This window comes from Macaca fascicularis, chromosome 12 (genome assembly GCF_037993035.2).
Source record: "Macaca fascicularis isolate 582-1 chromosome 12, T2T-MFA8v1.1".
Taxonomy (NCBI): domain Eukaryota; kingdom Metazoa; phylum Chordata; class Mammalia; order Primates; family Cercopithecidae; genus Macaca; species Macaca fascicularis.
The window spans coordinates 17,948,342-17,962,662 of NC_088386.1; the positions used below are offsets into that span (position 1 = coordinate 17,948,342).

General features: G+C 43.1%; 1 protein-coding gene and 1 long non-coding RNA gene across 4 annotated transcripts in view; one reads left to right on the forward strand and one right to left on the reverse strand.

Moving 5' to 3' along the window:
• Positions 1-3,601, reverse strand: part of ACTR3 (actin related protein 3) — a 68,692-nt gene extending 65,091 nt beyond the window's left edge. The window contains exon 1 of the mRNA XM_005572970.5: positions 3,251-3,601. Coding sequence (XP_005573027.1) covers positions 3,251-3,294 — 44 coding nt within the window. The 5' untranslated portion in view covers positions 3,295-3,601. The remainder of the gene's footprint in view (positions 1-3,250) is intronic.
• Positions 2,558-14,321, forward strand: part of LOC135966515 (uncharacterized) — a 53,824-nt gene continuing 42,060 nt past the window's right edge. For 2 of the 3 annotated variants that reach the window (XR_010579846.2, XR_012421079.1), the window contains exon 1: positions 2,558-2,681. This is a non-coding gene — a long non-coding RNA (uncharacterized lncRNA). Of the gene's footprint in view, positions 2,682-3,879; positions 4,502-14,321 lie in introns of those variants that run through there. The other variant, XR_012421080.1, reaches the window with a different exon arrangement.

A 14,321-nucleotide genomic window follows, 5' to 3' on the forward strand; every position in this document is an offset into this window, starting at 1 on the left:
AAAAAGGCTACATGTCTAATAGAATTACAAGGGAGCATTCAAATGCTTTTTTATTATGGTGGAATTTTGTTTCAGGAAACACATGTTGCTACATTTTAACCATTCCAAACTTCTGCTCCTAGTCCAATCCTTTAACTGTTTCCACAAGTTGGGGGAGGAGGAGCATGCTGGACAAGGGAAACTTAGCTAGAGCTGAACTCTCCTCCTGATGAAGGATTTTGCCTCTTAGAAAACAGAATGAGATAGGTAGAGAATGACTGTCAGCATTAAAAAAAATGATCCCCTCCACTGCCCAGAAAAAAAAAAAAAAAAAAAAAGCCTTAGGATGATCGTACAAGTGTTACAATGGTTTTTTTTTTTTAAATGTTTGTGAATGCCTTTTAAAAAAAATGCTTTCTTCACCACTAATAGCAAGTTGAAGTTCTGTTGTTTAGTTTTTAAGCCATCAATGGGAATCTATGTGCCCAAATTGTATTTTACAATACTTTCCAATACAAACCAAAAAAGTGTGTAGATAAGGGTATCAATGTGAATGAAGTATTTCTTTTCAAATTCTTTTCAAAATAAGCATTCTCTTTCATGACCTGAATCTAGGTGATTCATATGTTGAGTTCTGCTGGACGATCCCGACAAGTTTTGGGATTAAGTTTCAAGTTTCCTAACTCTTAAAAGCTTTCTTATCTAAGACGATCAAGTTTTACAGATGGCCACTTTTTTCCAGCCACCTTTTCCCTAATTTATATAACGAATGAAATGAGCAACCTGATTCAGGTTACAACTTTTTACTTAAACTAAGTGGGTAATTGTAATTTAGAGACCTAAGAACTGAATGCATTCTCTAAAGCATAAAGAAATAGACAAATTATAGGTGCACAATTTGCATTCGGGGCCCACAGAATTTTGAAATGTAAAAGCTCCCTGTTAAGGCCATACTTAGAGATGCTTATCTCAGGGTCCTCGACCTCAAGGACTTATCCTCCATGTGCTAATAAAGCTGAAAGTGTAACTTCCCAGGAGGCACCACTGGCAACCTGCAAGACCAAAAAGCCTTTTGAGGACCAAAATAACTGAAACTCTAAAGGGGGAATTTCAGATTGTGACAAATGGTAAAGAGAGGGAGGTGGCAAGGGGACTCCTAATCAGTTCCATTCAAACCATCAAAGTGCAGTTAACAACCTCTCCTTATCAGAGAAACCAGTGTAATAACTTAAAAATATACTATTGTAATAATTGTAATTTTAAAACAGAAATACTCTAGGTTAAATTGAACCCCTCTCCCCGATCCTACTGGTCATTCAGCATGTTTTAAATTCAAGGTTGCCCTTTAGGAAAGGAGGTCACTTAAGGACAGATGACCTCAATGAGACATCTTGTATACTAATTCGAAACTATTTCAAAGAGGGAAAAATGGAGATTAGAAAAGTAACATACTACTTGAGATGTTACCATATTATTTCTTAGGGCCACAGTTATTTACACTATTTTTTTGACAACTCAGTAATTTCTAAAGCATTAATTATGTAGCAATATTCGTCACTTTAACAAAACACATTTAAAAAGTTCTATCCTACTGACTCAGGCCAAATCTAATTTTAAAACTGAACTTAGACATAAAACTACTCATCAATTAGACTAAGAAGGGGGAAATAAAAAAAACTATTGGTTCCGAGAAATGAGAACCAATTAAGAAAAAACTTTATAATAAAGTGTTCATGAAAAACTTTATAATAAAGTGTTCATCAATAAAATACATGGAAGTTCCAAGGCTAATCTAGGCTAGTGCTTTCCTAGGGAGAATATTAAGAAGTTGGTTGTTTCTCTCTACCTAATTGGGATTTTAGAAACTGCCACACTAGCTAGTTATGAGAATGAAGATTAAAGAAATTTCACATAAAGAGTGAAGGACACACAATCTTTTAAGTAACAATAATGAAATTAATAATTATAATTAATAAAAAAACAAGCCTCTCACTGCCTTCCCCCTCAAAAAAAAAAAAAAATTGGGAGTGTTTTGGGAATTGGAGAGATGTAATTAGAACAGAAAAAAAGAACCCTTTCCTATAAGTCATCGTGAAGCAGTGATTCTACATTAAAATAAGAGTAGTCTATTCTCTATGTAGTTATGAGTGTGGTACAACTCTCTAAAATGTCTATTAATACAAAATGAAAGATCACTTTTAAGCCATTCTACATTTTAGCAAACTACCCTACAGATCTAGGAGTAACTACTTGCAACTTAAACACATTCCTATATACCTCTATACCTTTCTGCTTCCTTCAAGATACCTTTACAGAATGAACGAATACAACTTAAATTAGTTTATTTCCCAGGGTGCTTCCTTTCTCCCCTCTCCATGAAACATAAGCACATTTTTTAAGTCATATAAATGGATACCAAGCACCTGTAATTCAGTCTCTTTAAAATCTGCTTAATTTTAAAAGTTCTAATAAGATGTGTTCAGGTTGGAAACTAAAAACTACCTTATAAGGGTATAAAAGACTGAAAGCAGGAAGCGGCTTTGACAAAACTAAGGAAGTTACAGCGCGCTTGCTCACTGGGGGACTTTTTTGAGGCTACAGAAGTAACACATGACATCTTTCTCCCTCGAATTAAAATGTGACTCGGTTCACCGGTTGAAACGCAGAGGGAGATGGCAATGACCGGGAGTCGAAAGGAGAAGGTGGGTGGTCAAATGAAAACCCCACTGTAGGTTCCCATTTTCAGAGTCCGATTCTTCCCTTTCCCCACCCACACCCTGGGCAGAATGTTGTCACAGCGATCTTGCAAAACCTACCAGGAGCGCTTCTCTTTTCTAGCTCCTCTACCAGGCCAGTCCCCGAGCTCGGCCCCTGGGTCCCCACACCGACTGGCAAAAAGGGACACGGAGGGAAAGCAAAGCCGGATGGGTCGGGCCCGGGGACCACCCCTAAGACGACCGTCCCTAGCACTCTCTGGGCGGCACTGCCCACCGCAGTGGGGGAAGGGCCGGGAGGGGTCGCGCGGAGGAAGCTGCAGGGAGGGTTGGGGGTTGAATCTGGGGCCCGCGCCCCCGCCCCAGTCCTAGGAGGGAGAAACGAGGGGACCGGCGAGGCCCTGGCTCCGGGCCCCACCCCTCGCTGGCCGGCGAGTCTAGGACTGACAGCCGGCGGCAGCACCTCGCCGCACCATTCATTTCCCGGCCTCCTCCCTCCCCCGCCATTTTCCTTCCTCCGCCTCAGTTTCCCCACCCCCGCCCGTAAGCCCCCTTACCCCGTGCCACAGTCCACCACACAGGCCGGCAGCCGTCCCGCCATCTTCCTCCTCGCCTGCTGCTGCTGCTGCCGCCGTCTGCTCCGTGCTGCTAGGGGCCAGAGATTGGCGGCGGGAGACAGGCGCTATCTGACCATCCACAGCCGGGCCGCCTTCACCGTCCGGGGGGTAGCCGGGAAGCCGAAGCAGTAGCAAGAAAGCAGCAGGCTCGGTCAGCGGCTATCACTTCCGCAACCCAAGCAGGCAGGCAGTCCCCGCCCTGCCCCGCCGCGGCCTCCTCCCCCTCTCTCTTCCCTCCTCCCCACTCCTGCCCCCACCCTACAACTTCTTCCCCTCACGCCGCCTTTCCCCGGGAAGCCAAGATGGCCGCCGGTGCCGACGCCCCGGCCAGGCCGGGCCCAGGCCCCGAGCACTCCCCCTTCCGCTCCGAGCGGGAGGGGCTAGCGAGCATGCGCAATAAGGTGCGTTCGCCTGCCGGGGCTCCGATCCTGAAGTTAGTGAAATCCACAGCGGGTTTTCCAGGAGGGTAGAGACGGAGAAGTCTAGCCGAGCTTCTAGTTCTGCTTCTGAAGCTGGAAGGGGCTTTTCGGTGGTAGCCCTTGGGTTAGTTTCAGTTACTTCTCCGCTAGGTTGAGGAAAGAGTGGAAGCGCCTCCTGCAGCCACGAATATCCTCCAGTGCCTGGGAGAAAACGGCCTAATCGAAAACGTCCGCGGCATGCATCCATTCTTAAAACTTGAGTGGCTGCTTTTCTGGGTGGAAAAGAGAGATATCACACAGGGTGAGCAGTCGGGGAACGGATGAACAAAGGCTTGCACCGTGGCCCTGATGCCTTTGTTCCGAGTTTTATTCAGTTGTACTTGTGCGTTGTTACAGGACTTCAGAATGTAGCCCTGCCCCCCAACCCCCACCTCCCAAGGCCTGAGCTCCTGAGGAAGGCAAACCGCCCAGGAATATATTCTGCAAAACTACAAACAGCCTTTATTCAAGGCTTTTGGACTATGACAAAGATTACCCTCAGGAGTAGTAAGATTCTACTAGCGGGATAATAGAAGGGATTTAGCCCCCCCCAACAAAATTTTTTTTAAGTTAAAGACGGAGGCGGGCCGCAGTGGGTCAGGCCTGTAATTTCAATGCTTTGGAAGGCCGAGGTGGGAGGAGAGGATAGCTTGAGGCTAGGAGTTCGAGATCAGTCTGGGCACATAGGGAGACCCCCCCCCCACCACCATCCCTCCAAAAAAAGAAAAGAAAACTGGAAAGCCTTAAAGAAACCTTTCAAACTTTAGTGTGTGTCAGAATCACCCGAAAGGTTTGTTAAAACAGATTGCTGGGCCACACCCCCAGAATTCTCTGACTGGGCTGTCTGAAATAATGCCTGAAAATCTGCGTATCTAATCAGTTCCTAGTTCCACTTTAGGACCCTAGAAGGTTAATAGCTTTCCTCTCTACCAGGCTGATCTTAACAATAAACCATTCTGAGTTTGCTAATGTGAAGCTAAAATAAAAATATTCTTTAAAAGGAAGGATGTCTTATTCAGTCCGTGAGATCATCTAATGTGGTATTAAGCTGGCCTGGGGGATGGAATCGGGTGTTTCATTTATTCACTTGGCAGGTAAGTATTGCTTACCTACTCTGTTATGGCAGGGACTGTGCTGACTCTTGAGTATTCGGTGGGACAAAATAGTTGAGGTCTCTTGTAGAGTTTGCAGATTAGCGGAAAACAGACAAATTGTGTTAAGAGCAGTAGAAAGGAGAGCTGAGGACTCTGAGAAATGAGGGCAAGGAGTGGGAGAATGGGAGGAAGGTGGAAGGCAGGGAAGGAGTCTGACCAGCTGGTATTTAAAAGCTGAGCTGGGAGGAAGAGCCTCCCAGGAGAGTGAACAGCAAGTATCAAGGACCTGAGGCAGGAGCAAGCTTGGCATCTTCTACAAGTTGAAAGAAGATCCATATGGTCAAAACGAAAGAGTCAGAGAAGATGCAATGGGAGAGGAAGCCTGAGAGATAAGGAAGAGTCAAACAGTGCAAGAATTTGTAGACTGCTCTAAGCATTTTAAAGTTTATCTTGAAAGCAGCTTGATAAAGTAGATTTATGGTAATGGTTTAAAAATAAAAATTAAGCAACGTGACAGGATTTAGGCAAGAAAAAGTTGTGGCTGCTCTGTAGAGAATGGCTCCAGCAGAGTCCAGATTAAATCATACATTGTATGATACGCTGTGTTCCAGAGTTCAGGGATAGAAGTATGTGAGGGTCAGCATCCAGATGGAATCAGGTATGTGCAGAGGAGACTCACTAAAGGGCATCATCATTAATTAGTGTCCAGCATGTCTACAGCTATTCACAAGAGAAGGCTTTTCTTAGAGGTTGTTTTCAAAGAAGTCAAACAACTGGTTTTCTCAGATTTGTTGTCGTTGGTTTCTCCACTACCTTTTAGAAGGTGCTAGATGGGGATTCTTTGCTCCCACTTCTACTATCTGGTAATTAAAGTCCTTTGAGGAAGCATATGCTTGAAGATTGGCTCTGACAGAAAAGACAGATGTGGCTTAGTAGGGGTAGAATAAATGATTGTTTCCAGCAGTTACAAGTAGTAAGTCAGGAGTGAAGAGATCCTACTAAAGAAGTTCCAAGAGCAGAGGTTAATACCTTCGGTTACTTGGGCAGCCCATGCCAGTAACCCTCAAGATGGCTGCCCACACTCTGGCCTTGCACCGTTGTCATGGAAGTGGTTAACTCAAGCAGGGTTGGAAACTAGTGCTTCGAGGTCTAGGCAGGTACTGTTATGAGTGAAGGGGGCCATAAGGAGGGATGGCAATGTGAAGAGCCCACAACCCAACAGAAGGCAGCAGACAACTGTTGCCATGTGGAAATACAGGCCTGGTATTGCCAGAGCCTTTTTTTTTCCCCAAGAGAAGTCTGAAATCTGCATTTTTATCCTTGGTTACTGTAACGGTTTGAATGTGTTCCCCCAAAGTTCATGTGTAAGAGATACAATTTCCAATGCAACAGTGCTGAGAGGTGGGAGCTTTAAGAAGTGATTAGGCCAGGAGGACACTGTCTTCATAAATGGATCACAGGACTGGGTGCCTGATAAAAAGGAGTTTGCCCTCCTTCCCTCTCTCTTGCCCATGTGATGCCTTCCACAGTGTTTTGACACAGCAGGGATGCCTTCACCAGATGATGGCCCTTTGATCTTGGACTTCCCAGCCTCTACAACTATGAAAAATAATTTCTGTTCTTTATAAATTACCCAGTCTCTGATATTCTGTAAGCAGCACAAACTAGACTAAGACAGTAACTCATTTTTTTCTGCGTGTCGTATCTGACCTGTGGCCTGCCAGTTTGCATCTTTTGATTTCAGAAGCTACATGTGGTTCAGAAGTTTGTTGCCTTCAAATATGAAGCTCATGTCAGTGCTAAGTACTATCTGTCATTTCATAGGCATGAGGAGACTCTCACAGTCTCACATAGTCAAGACTGTCCTGTGTTTGTAAAGGCAGCAACTGTTAGAAGCATTTGGAAGCTTTCAATGCTTGTTGAAAACATCATTGGCGCTTATTCCTCATAATCTTGTCTACCCACTCTGCTTGCTTCAGATCACTTCTACTTCCTATTTGCTGCATGCCAAATTGGCCAGCCTCTCTGCTCCTGTGGTGGCCCAGCCTTCCTCAGCTGCACATAGCCTTCAGATACACATCTGGCCAAAGCATTTCTGACCACCCCGTTTGCATATGCACCCCCTCCCTGCTTACTCATCTCCAAACACAGAAGCAAAGGATGTCAGACACATTTCATCCTTCATTTCATATTTCTCCCTGATAGCACCTCAGTTTCCTTTCAGTTCAGGTCAACCTGGTGCTTGGTTCTTACCCATTTCCAAACCTGTTCCCAACCTTTCAAGCATTTGTGACTCTTGCAGTATCTTTCTCCTGTGGCTCAAGTAAGCCATAGCAAGTTCCCATTACTTGCATCAAATTTGAGAAGCCTAAGTGGTACAGAAGCCCGTAGAGTTTAAGTGATTTTTCCCAATGTCTTTTTTTTTTTTTTTTGAGACGGAGCCTCGCTCTGTCACCCAGGCTGGAGTGCAGTGGTACGATCTCGGCTCACTGCAAGCTCCGCCTCCTGGGTTCGTGCGATTCTCCTGCCTCAGCCTCCTGAGTAGCTGGGACTACAGGCGCCTGCCACCACGCCCGGCTTTTGTGTGTGTGTGTATGTGTGTGTGTGTCTGTATATTTTTAGTAGAGACGGGGTTTCACCTTGTTAGCCAGGATGGTCTTGATTTCCTGACCTTGTGATCTGCCCGTCTCGGCCTCCCAAAGTGCTGGGATTACAGGCGTGAGCCACCACTCCCGGACTCCAAAATCTTAAAGAAACTAAGGAACAGAGTCTAAACCAAAATCTAGTTCTTACGCCTTTTAGGGGCTCTTTAATTGTAACGACAAATTAGCAAATTGTCTTTCGATCTTAAAAAGTATCCAGGAAATTCATACCACTCAATTTCCATTATTTTAAGATGAAGAATAGTATTTTAAAAATCAACTTAGGTGCGTACTACAGGGATGACTTTGCAAATTGGCAGATGAACCAGATTCACAGAGAGCATCAATTCAAAGCAGATAAGTGGTCGAGGTACCCCATGCAGCCTAGTGGTCAGAGGGGAGGGACTGATCTTCGCAACTAACTTACTGTGTAGGGAGAGCACCGATTTTATAATCAAAAGACTTGAATTGAGTATGAACTCTTTGACTTACTCTGTTTCTTCATCTATAAAATTGACAGGAATATTTAACCTATAGGGTTGTCATAAAGCTTGAATTTTGTAAGAAACCTATTGTAAATTACAGAGTGATTTTATTATGGACAGATCAAGAGGAAAATGGTTTAGTTATAAAGTCATGACTGACTTATTACTTAAACATACAAAATGAAACACACAAAAGCTTGTCCTCTTCCCAGGTGTTATCTTGGGGCCTGTGTGCCTACACTTTTGATGCTACCATTGTGCAAAATATTTTTAGAAGCTCTTCTCTAGACTTGCCTTCAAAGCCTACAGCACATTGTTTTAAATGTCTTCACTGGTGGCAGATCTTGCCCTTTGTGAGTAGATTTCATTTTTAGGATTGGCCAAAAGTCATTTCTTCAGAGCCAAGTCCAGTAAATAAATGGCTTATCAACTAGGGTTGTGTTTTATCAGAAGTTTTATGTGACTATAAGTAAAACTGGTTTTCTTATTTGACTTATAAACTGCCTCTACCCTGGTTTTAAAATGCAGTTCTAGAATATTTTATTCAGTGGCCACATCCCTGGGGACTATAGACTGAATGTCTGTGTTCTCTCATCCCCCCACCAATTCATATGTTGAAATTCTTGCGGCCGGGCACAGTGGCTCAAGCCTGTAATCCCAGCACTTTGGGAGGCTGAGACGGGCGGATCACGAGGTCAGGAGATCGAGACCATCCTGGCTAACACGGTGAAACCCCGTCTCTACTAAAAAATACAAAAAACTAGCCGGGCGTGGTGGCGGGCACCTGTAGTCCCAGCTACTCAGGAGGCTGAGGCAGGAGAATGGCGTAAACCCGGAAGGTGGAGCTTGCAATGAGCTGAGATCCGGCCACTGCACTGCAGCCTGGGTGACAGAGCGAGACTCCGTCTCAAAAAAAAAAAAAAGAAGTTCTAACCCCCAGGGTGATGGTATTAGGAAGTGGGGCCTTTGAGAAGTGATTAGGTCATGAGGGCTGACCCCTCATGAATAGGATTAGTTCCCTTTTAAAAGAGACCCCAAAGAACTGCCTTACCCTTTCCACTGTGTGAGGACACAAGAAGACAGCCATCTATGAACTGGAAAGCAGCCCTTCACCAAAGGTACATCTGCTCACATCTGGATCTTGGACATCTCAGCTTGCAGAGCTATGAGAAATTTCTACGGTGTGTGTTTGTTTGAACTGGAGTCTCACTCTCGCCCAGGCTGGAGTGCAATGGCTCAATGTTGGCTCACTACAACCTCTGCTTCCCGGGTTCAAGCAATTCTCCTGCCTCAGCCTCCCGAGTAGCTGGGACAACAGATGCACGCCACGAAGGCCTGCTAATTTTTGTAATTTTGGTAGAGATGGGGTTTCACCATGTTGACTAGGCTGGTCTCAAACTCCTGAGCTCAAGTGATCCACCTGCATTGGCCTCCCAAAGTGCTGGGATTACAAGTGTGAACCACCACACCCGGCCAAATTTCTATTTTTTACAAAGCCTAAATTTTTATTATTTATAAATAAATTGTTTTTGTATAAGGGATTGAATATCCCTTATCCAAAATGCTTGGGACTACAAATATTTAAGATTTTGGATTTTTTCAGATTTGGGAATATGCACATATACAAAATGAAACATCTTGGGGGTGAGACCCAAGCATAAACACAAAATTCATTTATATTTCATATATGCCTTATACACATAGCCTGAAGGTAATTTTATACAGTATTTTTAATTTGTGTATGAAACAAAATTTGTATATAAGTATTTACGTGTAGCATTTTCCATTTGTGGTGTCATGTCAGTGCTCAGAAGATTTCAGATTTTGAAACAGTTTGGATTTTGGACTTTCAGATTGGTGATGCTCCACTAGGGATACTTTGTTATAGCAGTCTGAACAAGCCAAGATGCTGGGATAAAAATAGTCATTATATGCTTGATTTCATTGAAAAAAAATATATATGTATATGTATGTATACATATACATATATATTTTGAGACGGAGTCTTGCTCTGTCGCTCAGGCTGGAGTGCAGTGGCGTGATCTAGACTCATTGCAACCTCCGCCTCCTGGGTTCAAGCAGTTCTCCTGTCTCAGCCTCCCAAGTAGCTGGGATTACAGACATGTACCACCACGCCTGGCTAATTTTTGTATTTTTAGTGGAGACGGGGTTTCACCATGTTGGCCGGGCTGATCCCGAACTCCTGACCTCAAATGATCCACCCGCCTCGTCTTCCCAAAGTGCTGAGATTACAGACGTGAGCCTCCACACCCAGCCTGAAAATATATTTCACAGAGCGATAATGTCTGTACAACGTTTGAAATGAGGTGAGATTCTGTGGGATAGAATCCTAATCCCCTCACTGCCTGTAAAGAATGAATAGTTTCAATTCTGACTCTCAGTTTGAAAGAAAAGTTATGCCCTATCTCCCTTGTCTCTCTCACACACACACACACACACACACACACACACACACACACACACACTTGCGCAAACATATACACTTCCTGTTATATATAAAAATGGATGACAAATTTCTAGTATCCAATAAAATCCATACCCCTTTTTTGGGACCTACAAAGCCCCCCATGTTCTGGTGCCCACCTCAGTGTTCAGCTTGTCTCATCTTCACCCACGTTCCATTAAGCTGCATTAACCTTCTTGTTGCTGTTCACACCCACCAGGCTATTCCCACCTGCGTTCACTACCCGCACTTCTCCACCAGTCATCAATTAATCCAGAATCACTTGCCTCCTCAGAGAAGCCTTTCCTGACCACCCAATGTAAAGTAGCCTGTCTCACTGTCTCCCCCGTCACCAAGTGTTAATTCTCTGGGGGAAATGTCTTCTTTACTTATTGGTTTGTTTGTTTCTTATCAACTAGGGCTGTCTCTCCCAGTTAGAAAATACTCCCACTGAAGTTTGAAGAGAGTCTGGCATGTAATAAGTGCTCAATAAATATCTGTTGAGAGAATAAATGAATCAAATAACAAAAATAAAACTGTAAATTATAAGAAATTAGAAGGGAATTTAGAAAAAAAAGTTTATATAATCTCGAGGTGGGGAGGACTTTCTTAAGTAAAAGAAGAAACCCATAGCCATTAGTGGGAATATTTGGTTACGTGAGCAATTAAATTCCCACTAACTTAGATACATTTTTAAATTACAGATTAAAAGAGAATATTTTAAAATAGAAAAACTATCCAGAGCTGTATGGAAAATAAACATGCTGATCACTGGTGGAGATGTGAATTGCCACACCCTTCTGGAAAGTTATCTAGCAGTGTCTACTAAAACTTAACATTCACATATATTAGACTTAGAAATTTCATTTTGTTGAATTCTAAAGATATACAAATACGGATGTTGGAGAGATCGTGATTATGAAAGATTTTAAAATCAGAGTATTTAGAAATACATTGTTTGTTCCCAGTGCCACTGTGGCCAGGTAAATCTCAGGGGCTTTCTTATCCCAGAAGGCAAGGCTGGATCTTGAGGGGCAACTAGCAATCTCTTCCATCTGTCTGTATTAACCTAGAGAGATATGGAGCAGAGATTGACACTTACTCCTTCTTCCTTAGTAGCAACACCTGGATTTTATTCAGATGCAGTGCACCCAGCCAAAAGACTACATTTCTCAATCTCCATTGTAGCTGGACGTGGCTGTGTGATCAAGTTATGACCAATGAGATATAAGTAGAAGTAGCTGGGCCAGGCACAGTGGCTCACACCTGTAATCCCAGCACTTTGGGAGGCCAAGGCAGGAGGATCACTTGCACTCAGGAGTTGTAAACTGCAGACCAGCCTGGAGAACATAGTGAGACCTTGTCTCTACACAAAATGAAAAGATTAGCTGGGTATGGTGGCTTGTGCCTGTGGTTCCAGCTACTTCCAGCTACTTGGGAGGCAGAGATGGAAGGATCACTTGAGCCCGGGAGATTGAGGCCTCAGCGAGCCATGATCATGCCACTGTACTCCAGGCTGGGTGACAAGAGCAAGACCCTGTCTCTCAAAAAAAAAAAAAAAAAGCTGGGTGGAACATCTGGCAAACATCTTTAAAGAAGGCTGACTCAATTAGGAGGGGCACCATTTTGTTTCTTGCCCTCCACCCTTCTTCCTGCCTGAAACAGGTAACTACAGCTCTTTGGCCATTATGGATGACAAGCTGACCTTGAGATTGGAAGCCATGTCCTATGAAAGATAACGAGAAGGAGCCCAGGTACCTTGTGACACTGGAGTGTCATATTAGCCCTGGACTACCCACCTCCAGACTTATTTTGTATGACAGAAAAATAAACCCTTAGTGTTTAAGCCATTATAATTTGTCATTTTTGGTTATACGCAACTGAATCAAATACTAATTGATAATACCATGTTATAATGTTAAATATAAAAAGTAAGTTGCTAAGTAATGCCAGAAGAATATAAACTCAAATGTGTATAGGTAATAGGCCAGTAATACAGAAAGGTGGATGAGTGACAGTATAAATAGTAGGGATACAGAGGACATATTGAATTGGAAAGCCCCTGCAACATTAATAATATTATTACCATGTGGCCATGTGGATTGAGATCTTCCAGTTTTTCATGTTAAATTTCCCCGATGTTCTGCAAACAAAACATTTTCCCAGCTGTATCTACACTGCAGCCTATCAGTTTGTGACTTTTGATTTGTAGTATGGTCTAATATTTAGAAAATGAAATAAAAGGGAGAAGGATAGAAGGGAGAAAAGAAGGAGGGGTGGACCAGCACTTTGGGAGGCCGAGATGGGTGGATTACGAGGTCAGGAGTTTGAGAGCAGCCTGGACAACGTGGTGAAACCCCATCTCTACTAAAAATACAAAAATTAGCTGGGCGTGGTGGCCTATGCCTGTAATCTCAGCTACTCGAGAGGTTGAGGCAGGAGAATCGCTTGAACTTGGGAAGCGGAGGTTGCCGTCAGCCAAGATGGTGCCATTGCACTCCAGCCTGGGTGACAGAGCGAGACTCATCTCAAAAAAAAAAAAAAAAAAAGTTATTGTCTGCTGTAGGTTAAACTGGGAGTCTAATATATAAACATGTGACCTTGCCAGTTAGGAGAAAATCCAGGAAATGGTACAAATGGTACCTTGATTTTTTTTCTTCCTCATCTCAATCTAAAACTGCAGTTTATTCCAGTGTGATGAGAAGAAATTGGACTGAGATTCCTTTTTTTTTAATGAGGCATCCATTTTCATCCTTCGATGAAATTGACAACTTGTGACAATTCTCACTTTATGGAACAAGTCTCCTAATTATAGAAGAAGCTAATGATGATAATATAATAAATTATAAATTATTTGACTGTTTTCAGTTTATCCAAAGGAAGTTTATCAAACTTTCTCCTCCTACTTTCTGCTCCACCCCACCCCCCCAGCCCCTGATGCACACGCTGTGCCCTCACAGCACTTATGCCTAGAGAATTATGATCCTTAAATAGCAGCCAATTGTTCTTAAATAGCAGTTCTAGCAGTGTATCAGTTAGATATTCCAGAATATTTCACAAAATAATAATTTTGCAGATGGAACATTATAGCTCCGTAGTCTAGCAAATGAGGGAACTAGGATACAGAGAAATTAAGTGACTTAAGATCTCACAACAAACTAGTGGAGTACTTCTACATAAATATATCTCTAGATACTCATAGAAGGTAAAAGCTACATTGAAAATTCACACAACTCTTCTGGAAAATAGCAAATTCAATGATGCTATAAAGTCTGACATAATATTCTAGTGGTCAAGACACTTTGAGTAGTAAATGAGAGAAGCCAAATTCAAATCAGGCTAAGAATAAAAAGAAATTTTTTTCTTTCAAGTGGTTGGAGCTCAAGTAAGTGTAAATTCCAGGGGATAAATTGGATTCAGGCATAGCTGGATGCAAAGACTCAAAAATGGCATCAGAATCTGCCTCTCTTTCTCTCTTGGTGTTGCTTGCCACTGTGTTGTCTTCATTCTCAGGTAGCTTTACTCACACAGTGGCAACAATGGCTTATGTCCTAATGGTTCATCAACCACAGGGCAGAGTACACTTTTCCTCAGCGGTCCAAGCAAAACTCCTGGGACTGACTCTCACTGGCTTACTTGGATCAGGTGTCCTGCCGGAGCACAACACTGTACCTCCAGGTGGCCAAACTTGAATCTCATACCGCCTCCCTACCACCAGCTCCACTAAAGAACCACATGGACAGAAGGGGAGGAGTGGTTACAAAAGGAAAAAATAAATGTTTATTACCCAGAGAGGGATAATGAATGTAAGGCAAGCAAAAACAAGGGGAAAAAGACCATTAAAAAATTCTTATTTACACTCACATTG